Raw genomic sequence first — 12558 nt, 5'->3', positions numbered from 1 at the left:
ATTGTCCTTCATATACATGAACAGTGTGTAAAACCTCAATGCACCAACACTTTTACTGTAATTGTCTGTAAATCTTAGTGGTAGCATTTCCTACTTACTCTTTTAGCACCAAAAAAGTGCCAGAGCTTAGTGTGCCCTTTCCTTTCTTCATAGTGTCTCTGTGAATAAAATCAAATCTTAATTAAATAAAATAGTATCTGGGCTCTCAGGTGAAGCTACAGATATCTAACTATAAATAAGAAATTATGGAATGAAGAAACAACATAAACCAATTTCAAAAAATAGGGTGTACTATTTAACCTAGCCTACTAGCTAGGTTACTAAGTACTTGTGTTGTGCATGAACTAGTTCATTTATTTTTCTAAGAACTGAACTTAACATATTTATAACTAAAGAACTTGAACCAGTTCAGACTTTTTATGAGGTTCTGAATGTTTTAGGTCCAGATGAAATCTTGGTAATATGCTCAAGTTAGGGATAGTACTAATGGGCAATAATATAGGGTTTATTTAGAAAGCAGTGAGGGCTCGTCAATAGAGGGCGCCGTCCCACCTGTCTCACATGAAAAAGAAGACGATAGGTATCACCTAGTTTCACAAAAACATTAATATTTAAAGAAACGAGCAATACATGATACAGCCTGTGAGCACCATGTATAATTTGCATACAAGCGTAGTTTAAACATGTTTTCAAGTCATGTTTTTACTGTTTGGGGCACCGCTTGAGAACTCCATAGACACTTGTTAAAAATGGTGCGTTTGCGTGCAGTGGAACCCCCCTCCAATTCAATACAAGAGATAGGAGAGTCTTGGGTACTAAGGCTAATATTTTAGTAGATACACATTTGACACAATCAGTACTGTTACATACATGTATAAAAACCAGCATAACAGAAATACAAATTAATTACATGAAAACAATGAATTCTACATATGACCCTAAAAATGCACATCTTGCACCCTACAACAATATTAATATTTCAGTATTAATATTTCAAAACTAACACACAACGCCATCCACGCACAGAAACTAACGATACCTAGCACCTAAGCTAGCGCCAGTTAGGTATATTTCAAACAAACAGAACAAGCTCAGAATGAAATCCTAAAAAAATAAAACACTGTCCTACGCTCACATTAACTTATTATAAAATTATCTATACAATGTTTTTGCTCTTAACCCACCTGTAAACACAGAAGGGACAGTTTTTGTGCAGCTGCTTCACTTGACTGACTATACACAGCTTATGCTAACTGAACTGTTTCCGCTCAGAGCCTGGGAGTCATCCTCTTGTCATACGCCACCACTGCCACCCTCTGGCGAAAACGGGCACAGCACCAGAAGCCACACCACTGTCAAACAGTACAGGCACACAGCAAAAACAAAACTAAAACACAACATTAACAGTGTTGGGACTAACGCGTTATTAAGTAAGGCGTTACAGTAGTTACGTTAATTTTGTGGTAACGAACACTGTAACTAATTAGTTTGTCAAAATCAGGAACGCGTTTATCATTACTGCGATTTAAACAGGCTCGTTAGTCGTTACTTCGCCTGCATAACTCAGGACTACAGTTTCCGTGGTGGACGTGAAGCGCACGTGACGCAGCGACGTAAGAGTGAATGAATGAAAACAATCATGGCGGCATCCGGTGAAGACCTATATGATTAAATATAAAAGAGATATTGATACTCTTCGTTCTTTTCGCAGCAACGCAGAGGAAACAGTATGTCATTTATTTTGGGATTGCACCTACACACATATATTTTGGACTGATTTCAATAATTTTATAAACACAAAAATTGACTCTTTGTGTAAATTGAACTTTCAACACATTTTGTTTGGCCTATCACACATTGATAAAATAACTCCAGAAAAAAGATATTATCGACCTTTTGATTATTTTTGCCAAATTTCACATTCATTACTCCAAATTTGCACACCAACGTCCAAACATCACTGTTTTCAAAGGCCTTTTTTCCAATTATGTGGACAATTTGAGAAACAGCATAAATTCTAAAGCAAATAAAACAAACAAACAAACAAAAAAAAAGTCAAATGTATAATCTATGGAAGCAAATCTGTGTCATCAGAGATTGAAAGGTTGTATTTTGCAATAATTTAGGTTGAAAGGTTGAATTTTGCAGTACTTTAGGTTGAAAGGTTGTATTTTGCAGTAATTTAGGTTGAAAGGTTGTATTTTGCAGTAATTTAGGTTGAAAGGTTGTATTTTGCAATAATTTAGGTTGAAAGGTTGTATTTTGCAATAATTTAGGTTGAAAGGTTGTATTTTGCAGTAATTTAGGTTGAAAGGTTGTATTTTGCAGTAATTTAGGTTGAAAGGTTGTATTTTGCATTTTTTTTTTTTTTTTTTTTTGAATGGTTGTATTTTTCCACATAGAGTTTCATATTCTGAATTCAATTCAAAAAAATTTTAGGGGACCAGTGAGTCCAACTACAGGTGCACTGAACTGGGACACAGCAGACATGGACTGGAGGCTTTCGACTGTGGGCGAGTCTGTAGTTCAAACAGCGGTAGACGATCCTGGTAAGTTTTGTTTCTAAAACACATGGTAAATGGCTCACAAAAAGTCGACTTTAGAGATGAAAGTGAAGTACAAATGTTACGGATGTTAAAGCGCTAGCTACTGGTATGCTAACAACAAGCTGATAGTAACATTTCCGTGTTGTCTCCAACGCTGTTTCTCGGTGGTTTCATAAAAGTCAGAACTGAACCGAGTAGTTAACTGAACCCAGTTCCAGTAGACAGGGTTATTGTCCACACTGGGGAGAACATGTCCGATTAAACCATGGTTTCTTGTTGTGTTCTTTACAGTTGTTGTCCGTGGACAAGGAGGCAGATTCACAGCAACAGCACCTGGATTTTTCTTCCCTTTTGTAAAGTTTTGAAAGCATTTTGTATTTGAGCCTAATTATTTTTGACTTCACTGTGAATAAACCCATTTGAAAATGCATAAAGTTCATTTTGTCTGTGTTTTCTTATGCCTCACATGAACTTGAATAACAATACCGCTCTGCTGACCTCACTAATTCTCTGTTCACAGACTATTCTTCCATTGTGTTTCTATGTATGTCCAATAGAAACCCACATATTTATGTTTAGGACATATGCCACAGAGTGAATATTTGTGTCTTTCGCATGTGGATTGCAAGATAGAACTGTAAACACAAGAGCAGCAGTTGCTTCTGGGAGACCGTCTCCAGTACCAGACCCCGCCTTGCTGTTCCCCATCATGAAGAGGCAGCGCAACCGGGAAGAGGTCCAAGAATGTGCACGGCGATGAAACAAGAGCATGTGTTTTCTTTTCACAGGAGTCCCGTCCTGTGCTGCTAAGTGAGCATCATGTGATCTTCAGCGCGACGTATGATTGGGTGAAAGTTAGATCGAGTGGCTCCGTACTCCATTGGTTTTGCCTGGTCAAGATGTCATATCGAATTTTTTTAGATTGAATTTGAAACACATTATAATGAAGAATATTGAATTAAAAAATGTTTTTTTGAATAATTGAATTCAGAATATGAAACTCTATGTGTAGAAATACAACCATTCAAAAAAATAAATAAATAAATTGCAAAATACAACCTTTCAACCTAAATTACTGCAAAATACAACCTTTCAACCTAAATTATTGCAAAATACAACCTTACAACCTAAATTATTGCAAAATACAACCTTTCAACCTAAATTACTGCAAAATACAACCTTTCAACCTAAAGTACTGCAAAATTCAACCTTTCAACCTAAATTATTGCAAAATACAACCTTTCAATCTCTGATGACACAGATTTGCTTCCATAGAGTCCACTGTTTTTAAACTGCCATTGCATGTTCTTGTCGTTAGGTGGCACATTGCACTTGTGGTAGGATAGGACTTACATGAAAGCAAGCTAGAGGACTGGCAGCCTCCCTGGCTATCCAGTTAGGGAGGCAACACATTAATTAGAGAATTTAGAGTAAAAAAAAAAAAGTTACTTTCCCTAGTAACTAGTTAACTACCTTGAAAGTGACGAGTAACTTAAAGTAACTGAGTTACTTTTGAAAGAAGTAACTGTAACTAAGTTGCTAATTTAAGGTATCTTGCCCAACTCTGAACATTAATAACATGAAAAAGGTTTTGTGGTCGAACATTAATACCATTTTGTGGTCAAAGGTCTTGGGTGCCACAAATGCCTGACTTTAACATTAGAGTCATACAAAAATGTGCATGTTTGAAGGGTAGATGGGTGAAATTTACATATACAAAATACATGACTGAAAACACATACTGTGAATTTTTATTCTAATATAAATTAATAATTTAAAATAGTGATGCATGTACTTTGGTGTATCCTAGTGGTGATAGGTGGTTATAGTGCTGCTGAAAACTGACTTGGATACTTTTGCTTCACCAAAAAAATAATTTCACCAGCTGCCACTGTTGGAACAATGAGCACAGAAATACTCTGTTTTTCTTCACTTAAAAAAATGCTAAATGAACTGAATGTTAACTAGTTCTCAATTGAAATGGTGACCTATGAACGTGAATTAATTGATTTTATTCTGTATGAACTGAACTTTGAACTGGTTCATGTGAAGTGTAAACTTGCACAACACTGTCACTGATTGTACTTCTACAGCACAATTTATTCATGATAAAATGAGAATAGAAACAAAGACAATTTATCTCCTTGGAAAATTATAATCAATTTTACATCAAAAAAATGTAATAAGTTTGGTTTAAATAGAGACTAAGCTTATCTTGCTTAGAAGGTAGCTAAAATTAACGTAAACTGTACCAGCTTCAGTGGAACAATGTTAAGTTATTGAACTTACAAAGATGTAAGCTTATATCCATAAACAAATAAAACACTTAAATCAGGATGTAAAATAATATGCTTTCAACAAGCTAGACATCTGCTGGCTATTTACATTTGCCAGTGCATGTCAGTATTATGACAGGCAGGGTTGAATTTATCAGACAATCCCTGTCACTTGACTTTGACACTGGAGAATAAACAATTTAAAGTTGGTTCTCAGTTGCTTTTAGCGCCACCATGGTTAAAAATGGCATGGCCCACAATTAAACTGTTCCTACACTAAGAATGGGAGTTGACTTATTATTATTATTATTCTTGTTATTGTTATTATTATTATTATTATTATTATTATTATTATTATTATTATTATTTATTTATTTTTCTTCTTCTTCTTCTTAATTTATTTTTCTTATTTTTTGCAAAAGCAGAAGAATCCCCCCCCCCCCCAAAAAAAAAAAAAAAAAAAAAAAAAAAAAAAAAAAAATATATATATATATATATATATATATATATATATATATATATATATATATATATATATATATATATATATATATATATGTGTGTGTGTGTGTGTGTGTGTATGTATATATATATATATAGGCCTCTTTAACGGGGTCTGGGTCTTTATGAGGAGGGGGGGTACAGACCACCCAGAAATGACCTGCAGTTAAGCTCCTTCCTGCTCTGAGGCTGAAGGAGCTGCTTACCGCCTCCACAGTTTGATGTGGGAGGTGGTAGGTGATGTTCATAGTGGAATATCAGCTTGGCCTTGTGACAGAGCAGCGCTGTCCCTCACTGCGGCTCCGTCACTCTCCACCACAACCTCACGTACACACACAAAGATGAGTTCTAGTATCTTTGTTTCTCCTCCAGCTGAATCTTCGGAGGCTCTTCCTCTCTGTATTTTATTTGTATGACAGTACAGTTAAATTCCTTCTGGTCTCAGTGTTGACGCTGGATTCAATATTTGTGGTTAACATCTTAGATGGATACCTAAATGTTATTTTAGTAATGATAAATGGAGTTATGCAGCATCTAAAACCTTTGGTATTCTTGATACCTCTGGGACACTTTGGCTTCATCTGAATGACATCATGTATGTACATCTATAGGGAGAAACGACACAACATGCATACATGCACATACATGCAAATTGTTTACATGTGATCACTCTAGAGAGGAATCATTTTGGCTTGTGTCATCTGTTTTCCTACTATACCAAAGGTTTAAAGCCTTTTATAAATTCTCAGATTTGCTCCCGTCTTGGGTGGAGTGAATGGTGTAGTCAGAGAGTTACCTTCCTGATAGGAATATTTTGAAAAAATGAAACTTATTTTTGCTCATGTGTCTTTTCCTTCTGCAGGGTAGTTGATGAGATGCTATGTTTGATTTGGAGATGATAGTTTTTCTTTTTACCAACTTTTTGTTTAGCAAAATGTCTAATGTTGCGTGAGGTTTGAACCTTTTTTCTGTATTTGATGTGCTTCATTGTCAGGTGTGGTGTGAGAGGTCTGATGTTGATGTTAGGTTATTTCTTTTATTTTCACTGAATTTAATGCACTCCAATTTTATATCTGGTTTGTTTTTAACAGTTACTTCCAGGTTTAGCGTCCAGACCCGCTACATCCATTTATTACTTTCTGCAGCTCTGTCTCTACATGACAAACTCACATATAGAGATATATACAACACATATCCATATTGACCTTATGACTGGAGAATTTTAACAAGATGAAATGAGTTTGTGTACCCTTTCTTCCTGTAGGTGGATGATGAGACGCTGTATTTTATGTGACATGTGACGTGTTTATAGGGATTTATCTTTGACAAACCTTTTAATGTTGTTTGTTAGGAGTTGAACATTTTTCCTGTTTTGAAATACTTATTCAACTCTTGTTTTTTGCTTCATATTTGGACTGTTAACATACAAGAAACTGTCATTTTAATGTCCAGACCAGCTACATCCATGTTTTGGTTTATGTGGCATTTGACTCCATGGTCCTACTCATCCTTCCCTCTGCTGCTTCTCACTGTACTGAGCAGACAGATAGGACTGGAGGGGGCTCAGGGAACACTGTGCTCTCTATGGGAAAAACATAACAGCAGGAGCCTCTTTCAGGATGGTGATGTGATCATTGGGGGTCTTTTTAATCTCTATTACATGCCTTCATATCCAGAGCAGGACTTCACTAAGAAGCCATATTACAAACCTTGCAATAGGTAAGACTGAATTACAACATTTAGAATTATATGTCTGTTAGTAAAAGACTTATTTTATCCTTATTTGTATATATTTGCTTATTCTGTTGGTTTATTGCTACATATTTGCATAATATGATGTCCATTAATACATGAAATAAAATAATACTGAGCTTTTCTGTAATTTTTGTCTTTATATTTTTCTTTTTTTATCTGTTTTTCTACATTTATGTTAGTATTATAACTAATCTGTAAATGGTTGACTTTAATTTACGCCACTCCTATTTGCTTTCTCCACCATCTCCCTCAGTTTTGAGGTAAAATTATTAAAATCAATGTATGCTATGGCATTTGCTGTGGAGGAGATAAATCATAACAAAACCCTGCTGCAAGGAGTGAAGCTGGGTTACCGTATACTGGACAGCTGTGGGCGATACCCTTGGGTTCTGAAGGCAGCTCTGTCATTAGTTGGAGGAGACGCACACAGCTGCAACTCTGCTGTTTCTAATCCTCAGTCTGCAGATAATGGACAAAATGAGGGAAACTCAGGTATGACAGGATGTGACAAAATGTGAACTGAATATGCCAAAAATTAATCATGGTTACAGTGTGTGGAAATCATTAATGTTTTCATGTACTTATATTGTGATTATCAGGTCATCAGACTGTTCCTTTGCTCATTGGTGCTACTTCATCAACAACAGGAATAATATTGTCCAGGACATTAGGACCACTTTCTGTCCCACTCGTAAGTTTTATTACATCGTTTATAAAAAAGCACATAATCAAACAGTTTTTTTTTTTTTAAATGTTTGTGTATGTGGTTTTACATATTTTTATTTCATTTCAGGTAAGCTACTTGGCGAGTTGCCCTTGTCTCAGTGATAGGCAGAAGTTTCCAAATTTTTTCAGAACTATCCCTAGTGATGTTTACCAAGCTCGAGCCATTGCACAGCTGGCTATACGCTTCAAATGGGCCTGGGTCGGAGCAGTGATAGTAAACAATGATTATGGTCGTTTGGCTTTGCAGGTGTATATGCATACTTTACATTTAAAGTTTCTGTTTGACATCAGTTTGAAATATGTTGATGCACTTTTTAGATTTAACATTGTGAGTTAAACATTTCAGGTGTTTCAAGAGGACATTAAGGGGAAAGGGGTCTGTTTAGAATTTATTCAGACTGTCAGTCGGGAAACAATCATGCATGATGCTGAAAAATCAGCAATTACAATTCAAGCTTCAACTGCAAGGGTGATTCTGATTTTTTGCTGGTATACAGATGTAAGACAAATATTTCTTGCACTAGCTGACAGAAACGTAAGTGAATACTTGACATCTGTTTACCTAATAGCATTTATTGTTATACAAAGAAAATGCCAACTGTGTTACATGTAATGTACGTTAGTGTCCTCTCATTACAGGTGACTGACAGACAGTTTCTGGCCAGTGAGGCCTGGAGCACCAGTGATGAACTTATGCAAAATCTTGCCGTCTCTAAGTTTTCAAGTGGTGTTGTTGGTGTGGCCATACGCAGTTCAACAATCCCTGGATTTGAAAATTATCTCAGAAATTTAAACCCATATGATCGTCCAGGTGATGTGTTTATAAGAGAGTTATGGGAAAGAGAGTTTGGATGTAGTCCTGAAGCTACACACTCTCAAAAAGCACCTCTCTCATCGTATTCCTCTTCTCCATCAAATGCCTCTACTTCATCTCCTGTTAATAAGTCTATTAAAAAATCTTCCCTTCCACCCTGTAATGGAACAGAGTCCCTGGAGGAGGTGCAGAATGTCTTTACTGACACATCTCAGTTGAGAGAAACATATAATGTGTATCTTGCTGTTTATGCAGCAGCTCACGCCCTTCACAGCCTTCTCTCCTGCCCAAACAGAGACAGTCCTATGAACAACAGCTCCACCTGCTCCTCTGCAAAACACATCAAACCCAGAGAGGTAGAATAAAATAACTTTGTCTCCTAGGAACCCCCCCCCCCCCCCCATACATTTACTTGATGGAGAAGTCCTACAGTTTATTAAATTAAATCAATTAATAATGAGAAATTGTCCTTTTAGCTTTTACAGCACTTTAATAAAGTGAATATCTCCACACCACATGGAGAGAGGTTTTATTTCCAAGGGGCTGATATTCCACCAAAGTATGACCTTGTCAACTGGCAGAAAACCCCTGAAGGTTCACTTAAACTTGTAGTGGTTGGTCAAGTGGATGAGTTTGATGTCCAATTAAATGAATCAGTTATTCAGTGGAACACAGGATCCAATGAGGTATTCAGACTGAAACAGGCTTGCAAACTACCCACTGTGTTCACCAAATGATGTCATTCAAATTATAATTTCACATAATTTCCAGGTTCCTGTCTCAGTGTGCAGTAAGAGCTGTCCCCCAGGTACCCGAAAGGCCAACAGGAAAGGAGAACCTGTTTGCTGCTTTGACTGTATTCCATGTGGAGAAGGAAAAATTAGTAATATAACGGGTGAGGAAATTAAAAAGGAAATCATATTTGCAACTGAAAATATATATATATTTTTGTTCATCATCCTTGTCAGACTTCTTTTTCTTCTCCCAGGTTCCCTCCACTGTCAGCGTTGTCCATCTGAGTTTTGGTCCAATACTGAACAAACTGTCTGTATACGTCGCAAAACAGACTTTCTTTCCTTTAATGAAACACTGGGCATTACTCTGACTACAGTTGCTGTGTCTGGTGTCATAGTGACAACAGTTGTGTTTGTGGTTTTTCTGTACAACCGTCGAACACCTATGGTGAGATTGGATATTAAATTTCATACTTGATTTGTTTGTCATGACCAAATACTGAAAAGTTGCATTAAAATAGTGTCACTTCTGTAAATCTCATTCACCTTTAGGTTCGAGCCAACAACTCAGAGCTGAGTTTCCTTCTTCTTCTGTCGCTGAAGCTCTGCTTCCTGTGTTCTCTGGTGTTCATTGGTCGTCCATCAGTCTGGTCTTGTCGGTTCCAGCAGGCAGCCTTTGGGATCAGCTTTGTACTTTCTGTTTCCTGTCTTCTGGTGAAGACCATGGTGGTTCTGGCAGCTTTCCGCTCAGCTCGTCCTGGTGCTGCAGCTTTGATGAAGTGGTTTGGTCCAGGTCTACAGAGAGGAAGTGTCTGCCTGTTCACCAGTGTACAGGTGAGAACCATTTGTTGAGGAAATGATGAAAATAATTTAGGTTGTTCAATTTTGTGTACTGTATGCCGTTTCATTTAAAACATTCAGTTCAAATGTGTTTTCTCATCTTCTAGATCATCATCTGCATCATATGGTTATCCATCAGTCCACCAGTACCTCATCGTGACTTGGGTATCCAAGGGTCAAAGGTCACTTTGAAGTGTGCCATGGCCTCTGTGGTGGGCTTCTCTCTGGTTCTGGGCTACATCGGTCTGCTGGCCTGCTCCTGCCTCCTCTTGGCTTTTCTTGCCAGGAAACTCCCTGACAACTTCAATGAGGCCAAACTGATCACTTTCAGCATGCTGATATTTTGTGCTGTTTGGGTGGCCTTTGTCCCTGCTTATGTTAGCTCTCCTGGGAAATATGTGGTTGCTGTTGAGATTTTTGCAATCCTGGCCTCTAGTTATGGTTTACTGTTCTGTATCTTTGCCCCAAAATGTTTCATTATTATTTTGAGGCCTGAGAAAAATACTAAGAAACACCTGATGGCTAGATAATTGATTCATTCAACTGTGGCTAGGTTGTGTTTGTGTTAGAAGAAGAAAATCCAGGCATATTATTTGTGAGATACTTTAATACAAATAGAAGTAAACTTTTCTGTGGTACATATAAGTCAAACACTTCTATTGTGATTACATTGAAGAATTTCATCTTAAAGCTCAGCTACATAGAAAGGGATAAATACATTTTAGGTCTCCTCATAGAATTGACTGATGGATTTTATGTCAGTGTTTTGGTATTTTGGTACATGTTTTACTAAGTATATGTTGTTAATAAATCAAACAAAGCTTTCCTTGTAAAATGTTCTTGTAAAGCACAATATTTCATTTATATTGCTTAATAACACCTCGTACTGTGTGACATAAATAGATGTGCAAATACCTTTGGACATTTCCCAGTTAATTTATTGTGATTTAATTGACTTTTTTCAATGTGTGATTATGTAAAAAAAATTAATAAATATATAAATAAAATCATTGAGAGAAATTTCTAAATATCATTGCTACAAGACATTTGGAAACCATAGATTTTCACTCTATGACCACTAGATGGCAGCAGTATGTTAAATGAACCCCCTTGTGAAAGGTTGACTGTATATGTCAACCTTCGGATGAACTGGTGTCATGTTCAGGGTCTGGCCCACCTTTTGCCTCAGGTAGATGTGATGGGCTTCTGCACCCCCGTGACCCTCACAAGGATTAAGTAGTTCATGGATGGATGGATGATCCCCTTGTGCTTATTTCTTTCCCTGTAGTTCAAGCTTCTTGTTAAATGTGCAGTTGGAGCAGTATTTATTACATTACATTGGCCTTGAACAAGGTGATAAAAAATTCTGTCTGAATAAAAGTTCTAATCTGCAACCTATCAGTCATCCTGACATGAGGTGACGGATCAGTCTTTTAGGAGGTGTATGATTCAAGTAACATCTAATAACAGAATTACAACATCACACTGGCTCTTCTGTAAACAACAACTCTCTCCTTGTTCTACAAATCTCAGGCGGGAATTCTTTTGCACAAGAGAAAAGGCTCAATTATACATTATTATCAATAATACATTGAGTGTAATTGCTTGTGAAATTACTTTAATAGAGATCCTCCAAGAGCACACCTGTTGCTCAGTGCATACAAGTCCCATAATGGTTCAACATAGGGTGTCAGAGGTTTATTTTAGGTTTTAATGATGAAGTTCAGTCAGAGAGAAATAAATATCATTAAGTAAAACTTTATTTGGAAAGGGTTTTTCAAAAGTGTTGTTTCAAAGTGCAAAAAAAATAATAATAACACTGAGAAATTCAATGAATAAGTACAATTATTGCCTTAAAGCTGTATGTATCTGCCAGTAGTAGTTTGCATCCTTGTTTATGTGAACTAATATGTTGAAGGAGTGTAATAAAATGTATTATAATTTGTAAACTGGAATGTGGGACCTTATCGTCAGCTGGTGATTTTCAGTGATAAATTTAGATTAAGTCAGTGAATAATGACAATTTGCAGAAAATTATTTTACCAACGAACTGAACTTTGACTTTTTATGTACAATGTCATCACAGTATTGTTTTATCCTAATGAACATTTGCTGTTATCACAATTACCTCTTCCAAGGCAGTTTTGTGATTACTTCCAATTCATCTGTCTGTTGGTTTTTCCATCCATCTGTCAGCAGGATTAGACAGTGCACTGGTTTTTAAGAACCTTTGTGCAAAGGCAGGGCATTAGCCAAGTGAGCTGAACTACAATCAAATATCAATCTAAATCATTTTAGTTTCATATTTGCTCACCACATGCTTTGGGGGTTTTGTTGGTACAGGGTTGTCTCCCACATATCTTTTT

The 12558-nt window shown here is 36.6% G+C and overlaps 1 protein-coding gene across 1 annotated transcript; it reads left to right on the top strand.

Moving 5' to 3' along the window:
- Positions 1-6800: 6800 nt before the first annotated feature.
- On the top strand, positions 6801-10832 carry LOC115431125 (extracellular calcium-sensing receptor-like). Its single transcript, XM_030151366.1, has 11 exons — positions 6801-7042; positions 7332-7570; positions 7678-7760; positions 7872-8051; positions 8151-8339; positions 8444-8974; positions 9095-9304; positions 9390-9513; positions 9607-9800; positions 9905-10186; positions 10300-10832. Exons 1-11 carry the CDS (start codon positions 6801-6803, stop codon positions 10720-10722), a joined length of 2697 nt encoding a protein of 898 aa, XP_030007226.1. The 3' UTR covers positions 10723-10832.
- The last annotated feature ends 1726 nt before the right edge of the window (positions 10833-12558 follow it).

This window comes from Sphaeramia orbicularis, chromosome 13, assembly GCF_902148855.1.
Source record: "Sphaeramia orbicularis chromosome 13, fSphaOr1.1, whole genome shotgun sequence".
Lineage (NCBI taxonomy): Eukaryota > Metazoa > Chordata > Actinopteri > Kurtiformes > Apogonidae > Sphaeramia > Sphaeramia orbicularis.
Note: the sequence above shows the minus strand (reverse complement) of the source record. Positions and strands in the feature narration are given on the sequence as shown.

Bases quoted from the DNA above. Each gene is read 5' to 3' on its own strand.
- LOC115431125 (XM_030151366.1), top strand. From the start codon at position 6,801: ATGTGGCATTTGACTCCATGGTCCTACTCATCCTTCCCTCTGCTGCTT. The intron at 9,305-9,389 runs GTATTCAGACTG...CATAATTTCCAG, and splicing joins GGAACACAGGATCCAATGAG to GTTCCTGTCTCAGTGTGCAG. The intron at 9,801-9,904 runs GTGAGATTGGAT...ATTCACCTTTAG, and splicing joins ACAACCGTCGAACACCTATG to GTTCGAGCCAACAACTCAGA.